At 40.2% G+C, this 13,533-nt stretch overlaps 1 protein-coding gene across 1 annotated transcript in view; it reads right to left on the bottom strand.

The window, feature by feature from the left end:
* Positions 1-430: 430 nt before the first annotated feature.
* The window catches only part of LOC121078015 (protocadherin alpha-2-like), a 92,096-nt gene continuing 78,993 nt past the window's right edge, over positions 431-13,533 (bottom strand). Inside the window, 1 exon segment of the mRNA XM_040573708.1 lies at positions 431-2,821. Within this exon segment, the coding sequence (XP_040429642.1) occupies positions 2,511-2,821 (311 nt within the window). The 3' untranslated portion in view covers positions 431-2,510.

Genomic DNA, 13,533 nt, shown 5'->3' with positions numbered 1-13,533 from the left:
ATGCAATAGATTCCTGTAAGAGTTAAATCTTTGTGGTGGATTTTTGCCAGAGGAGTTGAGGACAACTGCTTTATGACCTACACTTAAGCACAATAGTATCCTTCTGTGTTTTGAAGTTATCACTGTAACTCCAGTTTAAAAACATTTTGGGAACTGTTTGATTAATCACCAAATGAAAAAAAAACAAAGCATATACACACACTAAAAAACAAAAACACCACCGTAAGTCTAAATTTACATGCATAGCATAGTTGCATATCCTTTGCAAGGCCAAATTAAAGAACAGCTCCCTCCCCAAATCTTAAGCTTTTCCCTCTCAGCTAGCCTTTAAAACTGAAGGATTCCCTTTCTCAAGCAGCATCTCTTTTATTGCCATTAAAACAAGAGTGGTAGCAACAGAAAACTAAGTAGACCACATGAGGCCATTGGTGGTTCACATTTTGAGGTATTAATTCTTTTATTAGAGCTTTACCATCCGTGACGTTTTAAGACTTGCAGCAGATTTAAATGAATAGGAATTGACCTGTTCTGAACTGTCAGCAGTTTGGAAACTTAAAACATCCAGGACATGTCTCAAGGAATCCAGTTATTCTCTTTGATCCTAGATTAAAAGGACTGTTTGAAATTTTAAAGCTATATAGTTTTTACATGGTTCCAATTAATATGACACTTGAGCTTTATTCTGTGAATGTACAATGATGTAGAAAACTTCTTTGGAATTCCCTCATCTGCTATATTCTTTTTAAAAATACATGTGTTAGTTTTAGATCAACATCTTCAATCACATTCAGTACTCCATCCTATCCTTAGGTTTTGTAATTCACAGAGCTTTAGCTTCACAGGTTATTACCAATAAATCCCAAAATGCATGCATGGATTGATTTAAGAAAGATATTTTACTTGTGTTTCATACACACACAAAAATAACCAACTGATAATCAACAGTGGCTTAAAAAATTAACACTACTTCACTTTTTCACAAGTGTACAAAAAAAGAAATAATGAATTTACATTCAACAATAAAGCTTAAAGTCCACTCTAATAATAGTTGCATTGACATTCACATACACAAGCACAGAATAAATATTTCAGGATTCTTATAAGAGCATACAGCATACATACAGTACTTGAATTTTACATAATGAGTGTTAGTAGGGTCAGAAATTCATAATCTCATAGAAAAAGTAAAATTAAAATCAGAAAAGGTTGTGTGGGAGGTAACACCAAGGTACTGCACAGAACTAGCAGGTTATATAAATCCATTTGTGTGAGGAGTTTTCTTCTCCTTCTTCATATTAGGACAGTTTCTTTGCAAAGGTGTATTCAAAGTGCAGATTAATGCAAAAAAAAATAATATATTACTGTATTTATTAATACATGCAAGAGGCAGCCCCCAAGTGACCCGACAGAATAAAGCTGTTATTGGCAAGTGGCCGATATAATACAGATGTTTCAGGCAATTTTTCTAAAGCACTTTAATAGCAGCAATCATAATTTATAATGGCTCTAGACTGACTTCTGTTTGGGTTAAAGGGCATCATATTTCTTTAACATTTACAGCTATATTTCTTTATAAATAAATATCTCAAATAACAAATAGTATAGTTAACATTTCTTTTTTCCTCTCTTTTGCATAAGTGTCATGGAAAAACTCTGACCTTTTCAGAGACATAATGTGCAAAATAATGTTAGAGTAGCAACAGGGACACAGAGCATCACAGTCAATTACATTCCTGGGATGTCAGCCCAGCCCTTCTTATACTCGCAGGGCTAGCCTTGCCAGGGTAATGCAGGGCTTTAAGGGACAATTTTCCCAATGGCTTGCTTGGTAAAGACATAAAATTTATGGCATCTTAAAGAGCTGTAAATGTGAGGTTTTATTTTCAGGAGTGTGTAAAATACGTCATGTATAGGGCTCAGTATTCCCACACAGTGACTTCCCAAGGTTTGAAAAGTCTGGTCACCTTTCAGACATTTCCTCCCCAGCCTGAACATCTTTGAACATGTATGTTCATTAGGTTTTTCATTTGTTGCATATTTACCAGCTCTTCTTGCATCTTGTAACCTGGTCTCATATCACCTAGCTGACATCTGCACACAAAGATTTCCAATCAGATAGAGGGTGCACCATATTAAAACTTTTAAACCTGTCCTGTAAGTGTCATCAAGACAGGAGCACAGGAACCACAGTGCAGAGATTCCAACCTCTCACTGGCTGTACTGTGAAGATTCTCCTTTTCGGCGTAGGAGAAAGGAAACTTGTGTCTGCTTTTTAGATTCTGAAAACAAGCCAGAGTGGAGAAAAAGAGTTAACACCAGACTTAATAAAGCTTTTTAACACAAAACCTGTTAAGAAATTTAGACAGACACTGTGAATTTCCTGCTGATTTTCTGAAGTCTGTACATACAGGAAATTTGTTAACAGTAGGAAGAAATTGGGAGTTGCTACATAGGAGAAATCTGCCATTATTACAAAAACGGGCTAAGTGGGTTCTTTCAGTATAAACCTCTCACTGATCACTGTTCTCAGTAGTGCTGTTGCCCTTTTCCTTTTTCTCCTGAGTCTTGTTTCCCTTCTTCTTTTTCTTCTTTTTCTTGGTCTCTTCCTTCTTGCCAAAGGTTATGAAGTCACTTTTGTCAATTTGGCTGTTTGGTGGCTCCTGCCGGATGGAGATGATTGCAGGAGATCCTGGGATAATGAATTTGTCTGGCAACTCACCAGGACCACCTTGTTTGGGATTGCCCGGTCCAAACTTAAAGGTCCAGCTGTTGCTGTTCACACCAGCTCCCACGGGTGGGGACACCTCTCCTGCCTCAGGTTCTGAAAGAGTCAAGAAACAGCAAGAAAAGCTTAAAACATCAGTACGTACAAACACTCAGTGAGTATCAGCTTCACGTTTGAAAGCTATGGCTTTAGCCTGGGTCTATGCTGACTCTTGGTGGCTTGGCTGCTCATCTGGGTGTTACTGTCTGGTTCATGTCCAGGCTGCTCAGTGCTAGCATGCACAGATTCTCCCCACATATTGCTCTGGATCCCATGTTGTGCCTTGAAGTATAACTGTTCTCAGTTTTTCTTTTGAATTTGAAGTGCTTGAAATAAGAGATCACTATTTCATACAGGCAAATATAAAGTGAAGTTCTGTCCCCAGCTTTAGGCTTGCACTATGAAGCAAATTTTTAATTTTGCCTCCATGATTTTGCCATGATTGACCCAGTAAGATAGACATTTTTATGTGTGTTTCTCTGGCAAAGACATATATTGAGCATATAGCACGAAGAGATGCAACACAAATCAGGCTCTTTGATAGTCTTAAAACCTGCTTGTTTTCTTTCTTCTTAAACTCTGAAAATTATTTGTAATTTACATAACTCCAAAATTTGAATTGTACCAAAATATTCACTTTAATATATTAAGTACTTAAGTAACAGGAATTCTGATCAGGTGAAAGCTCAATGCTTGTGCATTGATCCTAAAGCCCTCCAATCTGATGAAAATGTTCTTATCTACACCCTAAAAATGCAGTATTGACCTGTCACATTTGTAACGCTACAAGCCACACATAAATTCTTGCAATACCACACAAACAATGCCAATCCCATGGATCTGATTAAGTCTCGATATCATGCTCTGCATAAGAGCTGTCCAGCTGAACAGGTGAAGATATCCAGTGGGGAAGAAGGGAGTGGGATCAGCATTGCTGCAAGGAAGGGTTGGGAAACCATCACAGAAAGACTGCACATCCCTTAGAAGAGAAGGCTGGACACGGAAACAAGAAGAAACAGAGAAATCCTAGGTCTCACACTAGTGAAAGATGGGGGAAGAGGAAACAAAGCATAAAATCTAGGTGGAGATCTCCAGTGTTTTGCCAGACAAGAGGATGCTATTCAGTAAACCTCAGCTGCTGACTGTTCTGCACCCCTGTAATAGGAATGAACAATGTTGCACTTCCTTTAGCAACCACTTCATGAAGTGAGCAGTATCTCCCGATGATCTCCTGAGCAGTATTTCTGATTCTTTCAAGATTCTTCATCTTCTGTAATGGTGTTCATAGAATTTTCTATGTTATGAAATAAAGTGTATGTTGTGTGTAGACATAAGGCTTTCCTGATTCAAAAGCTAAAGGACACATTTTACTGCTTTACAATTTTTTCTCCTGCCTGGCAGAGAAATACAGTTCTGAAAAGCATGATTCTTCTCATTTTTTTTCATACTTATGCAGTATGTCCATGTTAAGGAGCCAAAGGAATTTGTATACTTGATACATCAGCACTGTCTCTGAGACTGTCTGTGTAATAGGTTTGTCATAGGCAATCTTTTTAAAAGAGGTGATATGATTGCTTTTGCAATCTGATGTTTAATCAAGATTCAGAAGAGCTTCTACAATTCTTTCTTCTCTAAGACTGCATTTGATGATGAAGATTTGACTTTGAGTTTATGTTCTTCCCAGGAAATGCAGAAGTATTTTAGTGACCTTAACCTAATCTCCCTAGTCTAAAATATCTTTTTTGAAGTTATTATTAATGTGAAAGTCCCTCTATTTTATCAATTGTAGCTTTTCTGAAAATTTCCTATGACCTTAACTTTCAGCTTCAGGTTTGTTTTTATTTTAATGTTTCTTTTTGATAATGGAAATGTCCTAACAAGCCCTTACTTACTAAACACATTAATATGAACCAGCTTTCATTTCTGCTTAATAGAGTATTTTGGTCAGGTACCTTTCAGATTGCTTTTATTTCTTTGAGACCATAAATTACAAAGTTGAACATCGTGTGTCTTGGCCTATTTCCAAATTATTATTCATTTGTCTCTTCAGCAATATAAAAAACATGAGCTTTCACATCACACACAATAAATTAAGGCCTATTTGACAAATAATACCTTCCTCCTTCCCAAAAAGCCCATGCAGCATTCATTTCAAACAACATTGGCCCAGACCCAATTCTCTTTTTCTGTTTCTGTCTGGAAACAAAACAAAACTGCAAACAAACAAACAATCAAACAGAACACTGAAGGTGACTTTAAACCATTTTTGAACTATCCTTGCTGTGGTCAGGAGAAGCCCTGTAACAGTGAGTAGCCTAAAAACTGTTTTGAAGTTTTAGGGTTACAACAGCACTCAATGTACCTTATTGCTACCACTGCACAGCCAAAAAACATGTTTTGTTTTAACACGTGCCAATGTTATTTTTATGTGACCATATTCAGTTGGAGATAGAACATGAAGCAATGACAGTGACTTAATATTATGCAATATTTACTTAATATTACCCATTTTACTATACAATTATGGTAACCTGCAAGAACCATTTAAGAATAGAGGATATCCTCACAGTGCAGTATCTTTTTTTTTCCTTGAATGAAAACCCTTGCCAGGCTAACAGGCTGCACGTACACGCCTGCATTACTGAAATCTAATTCAGAACAGGATATTGACCCTTTAATCTGGTTCTGCCCAGACAAATCCACTCACCAGATGAAGTCAGAAACATTTATCACAAATCCATCTGATATAATGTATCCAAACACAATAAACCCATGATATCAACCCTGCAATCAGGATTCTGTTCACCTAAAGACTAAGGGGCTTGCCTGCATTTCTGTGTGTTTTTTCTCCCCAGCCCTTGAATGTTTGTTGCCATACAAAGTAAGCATATTAATACTCCTTAATACTCACTAAGCCAAAGGAAACCAGTTATCCTTACAGCTGTGTGGAGAGCTCACATACAAAAAGAATGAGACAGACAGAACGTAATGAGTTAATAGCCATCATTTCCTAGCAGTGGGGCTTCAACAGCCTCCTCAGGAAATTTCACTTCTGCTTGATTTACCTGGCAACATGTGCTTTTATCTGGATTGTCAGGCTGGAAGGTCACGGTTCAGCTGTCCTAAGAGTGCTGTATGTTTAGGTATTTCAGATCAAGAATAAATGTCGTGTACCACCTAGTTTCCAAAGCTCCCTTAAGCATCTCTTCTGTTTCCTATCAGCAGGAATTTAACAACAAAAAACTTTCCACTTGGATGCTATTTTGCATTTAACCAGATTAATTGTGCTTCTCTTGCATGTTTTCTGGATCTTATTAAATGCTTTAAAGTTATTAAATTTAGTGGAATATCTAAATAAAGCAAATTCCCCAGCCATTGAATTTAAAACATTAATCTTTTTCTAAGCGACATAGGTGGTTGTTTTATTTCACCACATGGCTTACATAAAAGTGCAAAGACTGGCCATTTCTTAGCGTAACTCAAAGGATTACTTTGGAGACTTTCCCCTTCTCCTCTTTGCCTCATTCTCAAGGAATACAGCAGTCTTCATGTTGAATAACCAAATGATTTATTTTTAAAATGAGTGCATGTAGCAGAACTCAAAATCTAGGCTGCACCTGCAGCTCCTGATGATTCCTTGCCTCTGTGTATGCACACTAAAATGGAAAATGAACTTTTCACCCCTTCCATTTTTTCATACTCTCAAAATAAAAGCATCTCAGTGGACTTTAAATGGAACCTACAACTTCTGAGACTGAGGAATATGAGTCTCAGTGTAGTCCATGTATTCAGCTGTGGGGAAAGGATTTTTAGGTTGTCTTTCACAATACTTCTTTTTCTTTCCAGTAACTGTTACCTGAAATGCACAGAGAGTTCTGGATGCAAAAGAAAAGAAAAAGAAAAACCCAAATCCTAAAATCACACAGCTGAAAGCTTGAACCATTAGAATATGGTGTCTAGCTAGTTTTTTCTTTTCCAGAGGCACTTACAGGTCATATACTTTAGCCCTCCACCTCTCACAGGGCTTGAAAAACATACAATCACAGTCAATAAACACGTGTTCAACAAGTCGTATTTGCTCTGAAACCACCTGATTTCCTACACACAGACAGAAAGCATCATGCAGATGGTATAGGCTTTATGGTCCCAGAAAGGAAGCAGGCTGCAGGTGAGATATGTCAACCCACTGAGCACAGAGCATCTTGTTCGTGTGCTCCAGGAAGTCCTGGTCTCAGCATGCAGGTTTGTCAGAGGTACCTAATTCTCCCAGTGCTCTGGGCAGGGAGCCCATGTACCTACTACAAAGCATGGGGTCCCCAAAAGTGAGCCTGTGGACACTGTAGGCATCTTTTCTTCTTCTTATTCTTCTTCTCCTTCTCCTTCTTCTTCTTCTTATTCTTCTTCTTCTTCTTCTTCTTCTTTTTCTTTTTTTTTTCTTTTTTTTTCTTTTTTTTCTTTTTTTTTTTCTTAGATATGATCCACTTCCTAACTTTTGCCACCAAAACAGTAGGCATCCAGTCTAAACTGGCTAATCTACTTTTCACTACAAAGAGAGACAGACATACTCAGAAGGCAATTCAACTCACCTTAAACACCTATTTTTAGCTGCATTGAATTTTCTTCGCTCATTTCCTCTTTCTGCTGGAGCTGTCTTACCTTTGCTTCCTTAACTACAAATAAAGCCTGGACAGCCAATATAAACTAGACAGCTGTGTTCTGGGTAGCTAATGCAAAATGAGATGAATTCCATGCTTGGAAGCAAGCTAAGCATGGCTCAGGGCATGTTGTACTAATGACAATGCCAGAGTGTTAAAAAAAAAAAAAAAAAAGTTTGAAACTAATCTCTTTAACAGTGGTTTAACAGTGACAGCCACAAAAATATCCTGCGCAACTATCTGCAAGATAAGACCACTTTCTCAGCCCTAATCCCTCCATGGGATTTTCATTTACGCAGGCATTGGCATCTTCTGTTTAGAAATACCTTAGAAAGATCAGCCATGTTGTGATGGTGGCACCATTTCTACCTCTTAGAAAACTGTTTTAGTTATGACTGCAATGGCACAGGTACAGTTTAGTTCTTAAAACTGCTGCAAAATTTCAAAGTACAGGTCTGTCACTGAGATTTACAGTGCTGTCTTTCCAAAGGCAGCATTTGTGAATTCACTCAATTGAAGGGTTGGCGTATACCAGCTTGTAAAACCACACAAGCTCATATGTAAGTGGAACAATGTTGAAATGCTGAGTGATGGGTACTAACAGACTGAAATTGAGATGTCTTCTAAATGTAGGGGTAAAATGCCTGTTCACAGGACATGGCATCTCTCAGCTCACAAATCAATAGCCCATCAAGCCTAGACAAAAACTGCAGTTTCTCACTAGCATTTTTCTCTCCTTTGTGGGGGGTGCATGTGTTTTCTTCCTGTCCTTGCATAGCCCCACAGCTCCAATCTGGTGTTTATTAGAAACAGGTGGTGTTCACTCCCATAATGTGAGCTGGCCATATATCCTGAGTGTCATGTACATTGTCTCTACCTCCTATGCCTCTGCTTCTTTCTTAAAGAACCGTTGTCAGAAGAAGGCCAACTTGTGTTAGAACAGATGTGCCCTGATCAAGGGGGAGGAGAGAAAAGCATTTCTGTGCCGCTCTGTCTCTCGGCAGAGACATTTTTGACTGTGTGACATCCTCAGCCAAGACAGCAGCTTGCTTTCTGTTCACTGCTTTGTCCCTGTCTTAAAAATTTTGGTGGCTCATGGACATAGAAGATCATTAGATAAACGCTTTCAATCAAATCATCAATTACTATTAAATTCAAAGGAAACCTTTTAGAATTTTTTTTCCTTCCTAGTTACCAGAACATGCCAACTAAAGCTGCTGTGAGACTAGGAATAGAGGAATAGCCCATCATTAATCACAGACCCTTCTGTCCCCAGGTCAAAGTAGCAATACGCATTAATTAAATGAATTTATTTAAAATGGAGATCAGGCAATAAGCAGGAAGCAAACTGCAGAGAAAGCTAGTCATTAACCTGATTTCTCCCTTCCCTGCCTCCTCCGCTGATGCTGTACTGACTGCATTTTCTGCCTCTGGCAGGCTTAATGAATATTCACTCTTACAAAGAGCCTGACATTCTGCACTGATTCTGAAGCAGCACATCAAATGCAAACAGTGTGCACTGAAAAACCCGCCCCGTGTCATTTGGAGGATCTCTGCAGACATTTTGACTTCAGTGATCCTCCCTAAGCCTTTTTGGGATTAAAAAGCCCATTTAATATTTTTTTTTGAAACAAACAAACAACCAGTAACAACAACAAAAAGCAAGCAAAAATCCATCAGCAGCATGATAAAATTATATATATTGAACTAAAAGGAGTGGAAATGATTCAGCCAGAACAAAGTTGAACTGTTTTAACTATCAGTTCGACAAACAATCCTGTCCATCTCTAAAGACAATGCTAATTTGGAATCTTAAAGGAAAAGCAAATAAATAATTCTCGCTTTCTGCCCTCCCATCTGTTTGACCTGTTCTGCACTAATGACTCGTAGACGGGAGGAATGAACAAAAGGTAATCTTTTCCCCACTGAGGAGCCTGTAGCTTTAGTCCACTGCTTGACTTTAAAGTCAGTAACATTAAACAGGGTAATTATAGCCCATATGCTGTGGGAGATCCGTAACCCCCCACTGCTCCAACATCCAGCTGCAAAGCAGGGGGTAGTCGTGGGGTGACTTCCAGCTCAGTCTCATGTTACTGTCCATGGCGACACTTATTTTAAGTAAAATTACCTACCTCATTATAAGAAAGTAATCTTATATCACTTCGTGTTAAAACAATTGTCTCAGATAGCAAATAGCTCTGCCTGCATATTACGAGATATGTGAAAGCAAACATTGATCTGCTGACTACACAGCCTGCTGTGGCCAAGAGCACAACACACAGAGCAGCCTCAAGCTCCTCTCACTCTCTTACCACAAGAAGAGACTTTTCCTCCTATGAAAACATCCGCCTTCTTAGGTAATATCCTTCTACTGCTGTAGCTATGCTGTCTTGCTTCCACAGATAGAAACTGTTTGGGAAAGCAGCTAGCTGTTGGTCCTTGCTCAGGACCCAATTTAAAGCTTTCCTCACCAAAATGAGGACTACACTTTTGTCTGCTGCATTACTGCGCCAGCATGTACACAAGCCCAGGCTTCTCCATGTCATCCTGCCAGTCTGATCAGATGCTGGACTCTGGGAGCTGCAGCATATGAATGTTTGTGATGCACTGCAAAGATTTTTAGGGTAAGACGATGCCTGCAATCTACAGTAGATGGATTTTTATTTGAGCATTTCACCACATCTGTGGCCCATAGTGATCATTTTTCACAAAACCATAGAATGGATTGGGTTAGAAAGGCTTAAAGATCATCTAGGTCTGTCCCACCTGCCATGGGTAGGAACACCTCCCATCAGCCCAGGCTGCCCAAAGCCCCATCCAGCCTGGCCTTGAGCACTTCCAGGGATGGGGCATCCACAGCTTCTCTTAGCAACCTGTTCCAGTGCCTTCATAGTGAAGAATTTCTTCCTAATCCAATCTAAATCTACCCCCTTTTAGTTTAAAACTGCTACTCCTTGTCCTGTCACTACAATCCCTGATAAAGAGTCCCTCCCCAGCTTTCCTGTTGGCCCCCTTTAAATGTTGGAAGGCCACTATAAGGTCTTCCCAGAGGCTTCTGAGAAAGCTGGGATTATTTAGCTTTCTCTATTCTCAACCTTTTTTCATAGAAGAGGTGCTCCAGCCCTCTGATCATCTTCATGGCCCTCCTCTGGATTCACTCTGATAGGTCCATGTCCTTGTGCTGGGGGCCCCAGAGCTGAATGCAGCGCTCCAGGTGGGGTCTCACGAAAGTGCAGTAGATGAGGAGAATCACCTCCCTCAGCCTGCTAGCTACACTTTTTCTGATACAGCCCAGGATACAGTTAGCTTTCTGAAATTTTTTAAGTTCTTAGTTGAAAACAGATCAAAAAAAATATAATAAAAACGTTTATTTTCACCTTATAAAAGCACTGTAAATATATGTGGGCAGACAGAGCACCAGCCATCCTGCCCTTGTTTTAATGCATTAAGCTAAAAGGGGAGTGAGTAGTGCAGGAACAGTGCGCTCAGGGCTGGGGGGCTGCCATGCCCCTGCATACCTGGGAAGGGAGTGCTGAGGTGGTGGGGGCAGCAGCCAGGGCCAGCCCAGCCCCTATCCCCTGACTGGCCTCTCTGCCCTCTCGACTCCCCCGGCTCCCTCCCTCCTCTTCCTTCAGCCACTGCCCCTGGAGCTCTTCCAGGGGAAGCCAGGGGGGTGCTGGGGGCTGCTCCTTGTATCTCCCTCTGCAAAAGCGGTTCCCAGAGACCTCAGTGGAGCTCTCAGTACCATGGGTTCATCAATTTAAAATCCAAAATATCTGAAGTTGCCACTGTCTTCCAGGTAAGAAGTTATTTTGCTACATTTGTTGTGTTGGAAAGCCAGCATTGTATTCTAACATGCTTGTTGAGAAGAAAATGATACAGACTTCAGCTTGAAGAGTAAAACCAATATTAGTATCTCTATTTTGATCACCCATTCGTTTATCACTTATATACAGCAGTGACTCCAGTGTGATCACAATCATACTTAAGAGCTGTTACAATTTACCTTGTGAATTGTTTATAATTCTGGTTATTGGTCTGACAGTAAACCAGCTTCCTAGCAGCTATTAAGGGCAAATACATCCTTCACTACTAGCAAATATAAAACCAGTTCATGGATCTGAAACAAAACAACCCAGAAATCTGGAAAAGGAAATGCAATGCTCATGGAAAGCTTAAATTTTGTGTATAGGCTCCTGTTTACCCATATCAGCTCTAATTTCTTTTGAAGTAGTTTTCATTTCCTGCTGTGACCATGTGCTTATTGAATTGACACAATGGGCCTGCATAGTGTATTGCAAATGAGTCCAGCACAACTGTCTCTGCTCTAAGAGAAACTCAGACAGGAAATAATTCGTACAGGTGGAGGCAGGAAAGGCAGCAAGGCAAGCTCAGCTTTATTCTGTGTTACTACAGGAAGATATAAGACCTTCCACCTTCCATTCCACATTATAGATCAATGGAGAACCAGAAAATTGTATAGGTGGAGTTCAGTAAAGGAGGACTGAGCTTCCACTACAGAAAGAGTCACCTCAGGTGAACACAAAGAGGAAAAAATTGTGAGTCCTATGGATGGAGTTCCAGGTGGCCTACAAAAACGTGGACCCCACACAAAATCCTCTGTCTATGGGGATTCATGGCTTTTTGTCACCTTCAGGTCAAACCTGATGCTATGTAGCCTCCTCAAATGCACTGAACTGAACATATTAGAGCAGCAAACAGCTGCCCAGGCCTCTGCTGAGGGCTGATTTTAGGACTGCTAGGTGACACATCCCAAAAATTTGGACTTTGAGACAAATCTATAAAAACTGTGATGTCTGAATTGTGGCTCAAACCTCACTCTGGATATGACCAGGATAGAGGTGGCATCCTGACTGTTTTCAGATGACTGGTGCAGTAGGGGGGGTGTTGGCTCTGTTTAGAAAAATGAAATATTGCAAAGAGAACAAAAGACATTTCAGATGACAAAGCTCCAAACAACAGGAACAAATCTTTGCACTGCCTATTCTGTATACAACAGGCCCACAGAGCATCCTAAATCCCACTGTGAAGGTGAAAAGGAGGACACATTTGCTGGCTGGTGCTGCAGTATGTAACTGAGATCTGCAGACAACCACCCCTTCTGTTTGCTGCCTAGAACACAGATACAGTGGTCATATGGTCACTTCCTGCCACTGGAGGCCACTCTGCTTCTATGCGGCGATCACAGGATAAACAGTATGGAACTACAGCCACCACAGCCATGTTCTGCCTTAGCCTCTACCTCTATGGCTGGCTGTGATTGCTTCCCCAAGGAAGGAAAATTTCAGGTCAGGGATCTTCAGGTTAGCTGAAGGCAGGATTAGATGTTCTCTTGGCACTGGATCTCCTGGTCAGAAATAGCTTGTTTTTAATTGTGTCCACCTTACAGAATGAACACAAATGAAAGCAAATTCCGCTGAATTTGGTCCCCTTCCACAGAACTGTTGACCACATACCAGTCTTTACAGCTGTGAAAACCTTCTGCAGATAAACTGACTTTATCAGTCCATATCCCTGTTGATGCAGAAGGAAGAAAGAGCCCAGCACAGCTGCCAAAGCCCGGTGCTAGTAGGTAAAAGAGAAACCCCACTTTATAACTGAGCACAATTTTTAAAAGGCAGTAACTATGGAAACCTGCAGCATCAGTTTTAGTCTTTTGAATCAGAACCTAATTTTAGCCAAGTAATTGGATGATTGAAGTGGTAGTGAGGACACATTTATTTCCGTACTTTCAGAGGCATCTATTTTAAACATGAATGAATGTGTGAGCTTCAGCACTTACAAAGGATAGCATAGTAATGGACACCTAAGAAGTGGTCTTAAAAGATAACTTCTTTCTTTTTCATATCACCTATGTTTAGCCTACAGATAGCCTTCTATGGTGAGATGACTAGCTGGGTGGATGAGGAGACAGCAGTGGATGTGGTCTACCTTGACTTCAGCAAGGCTTTTGACACTGTCTCTCATAATATTCTCATAGACAAGCTCAGGAAGTGCGGCCTAGGTGAGTGGGCAGTGAAGTGGATTCGTAACTGGATGGATGGCAGAGCTCAGAGGGTTGTGCTTCGTGGTGCAGAGTCTAGTTAGAGGCCA

The sequence above is a fragment of the Cygnus olor genome, chromosome 14 (assembly GCF_009769625.2).
Source record: "Cygnus olor isolate bCygOlo1 chromosome 14, bCygOlo1.pri.v2, whole genome shotgun sequence".
In the NCBI taxonomy this organism is placed as follows: domain Eukaryota; kingdom Metazoa; phylum Chordata; class Aves; order Anseriformes; family Anatidae; genus Cygnus; species Cygnus olor.
Note: the sequence above shows the minus strand (reverse complement) of the source record. Positions and strands in the feature narration are given on the sequence as shown.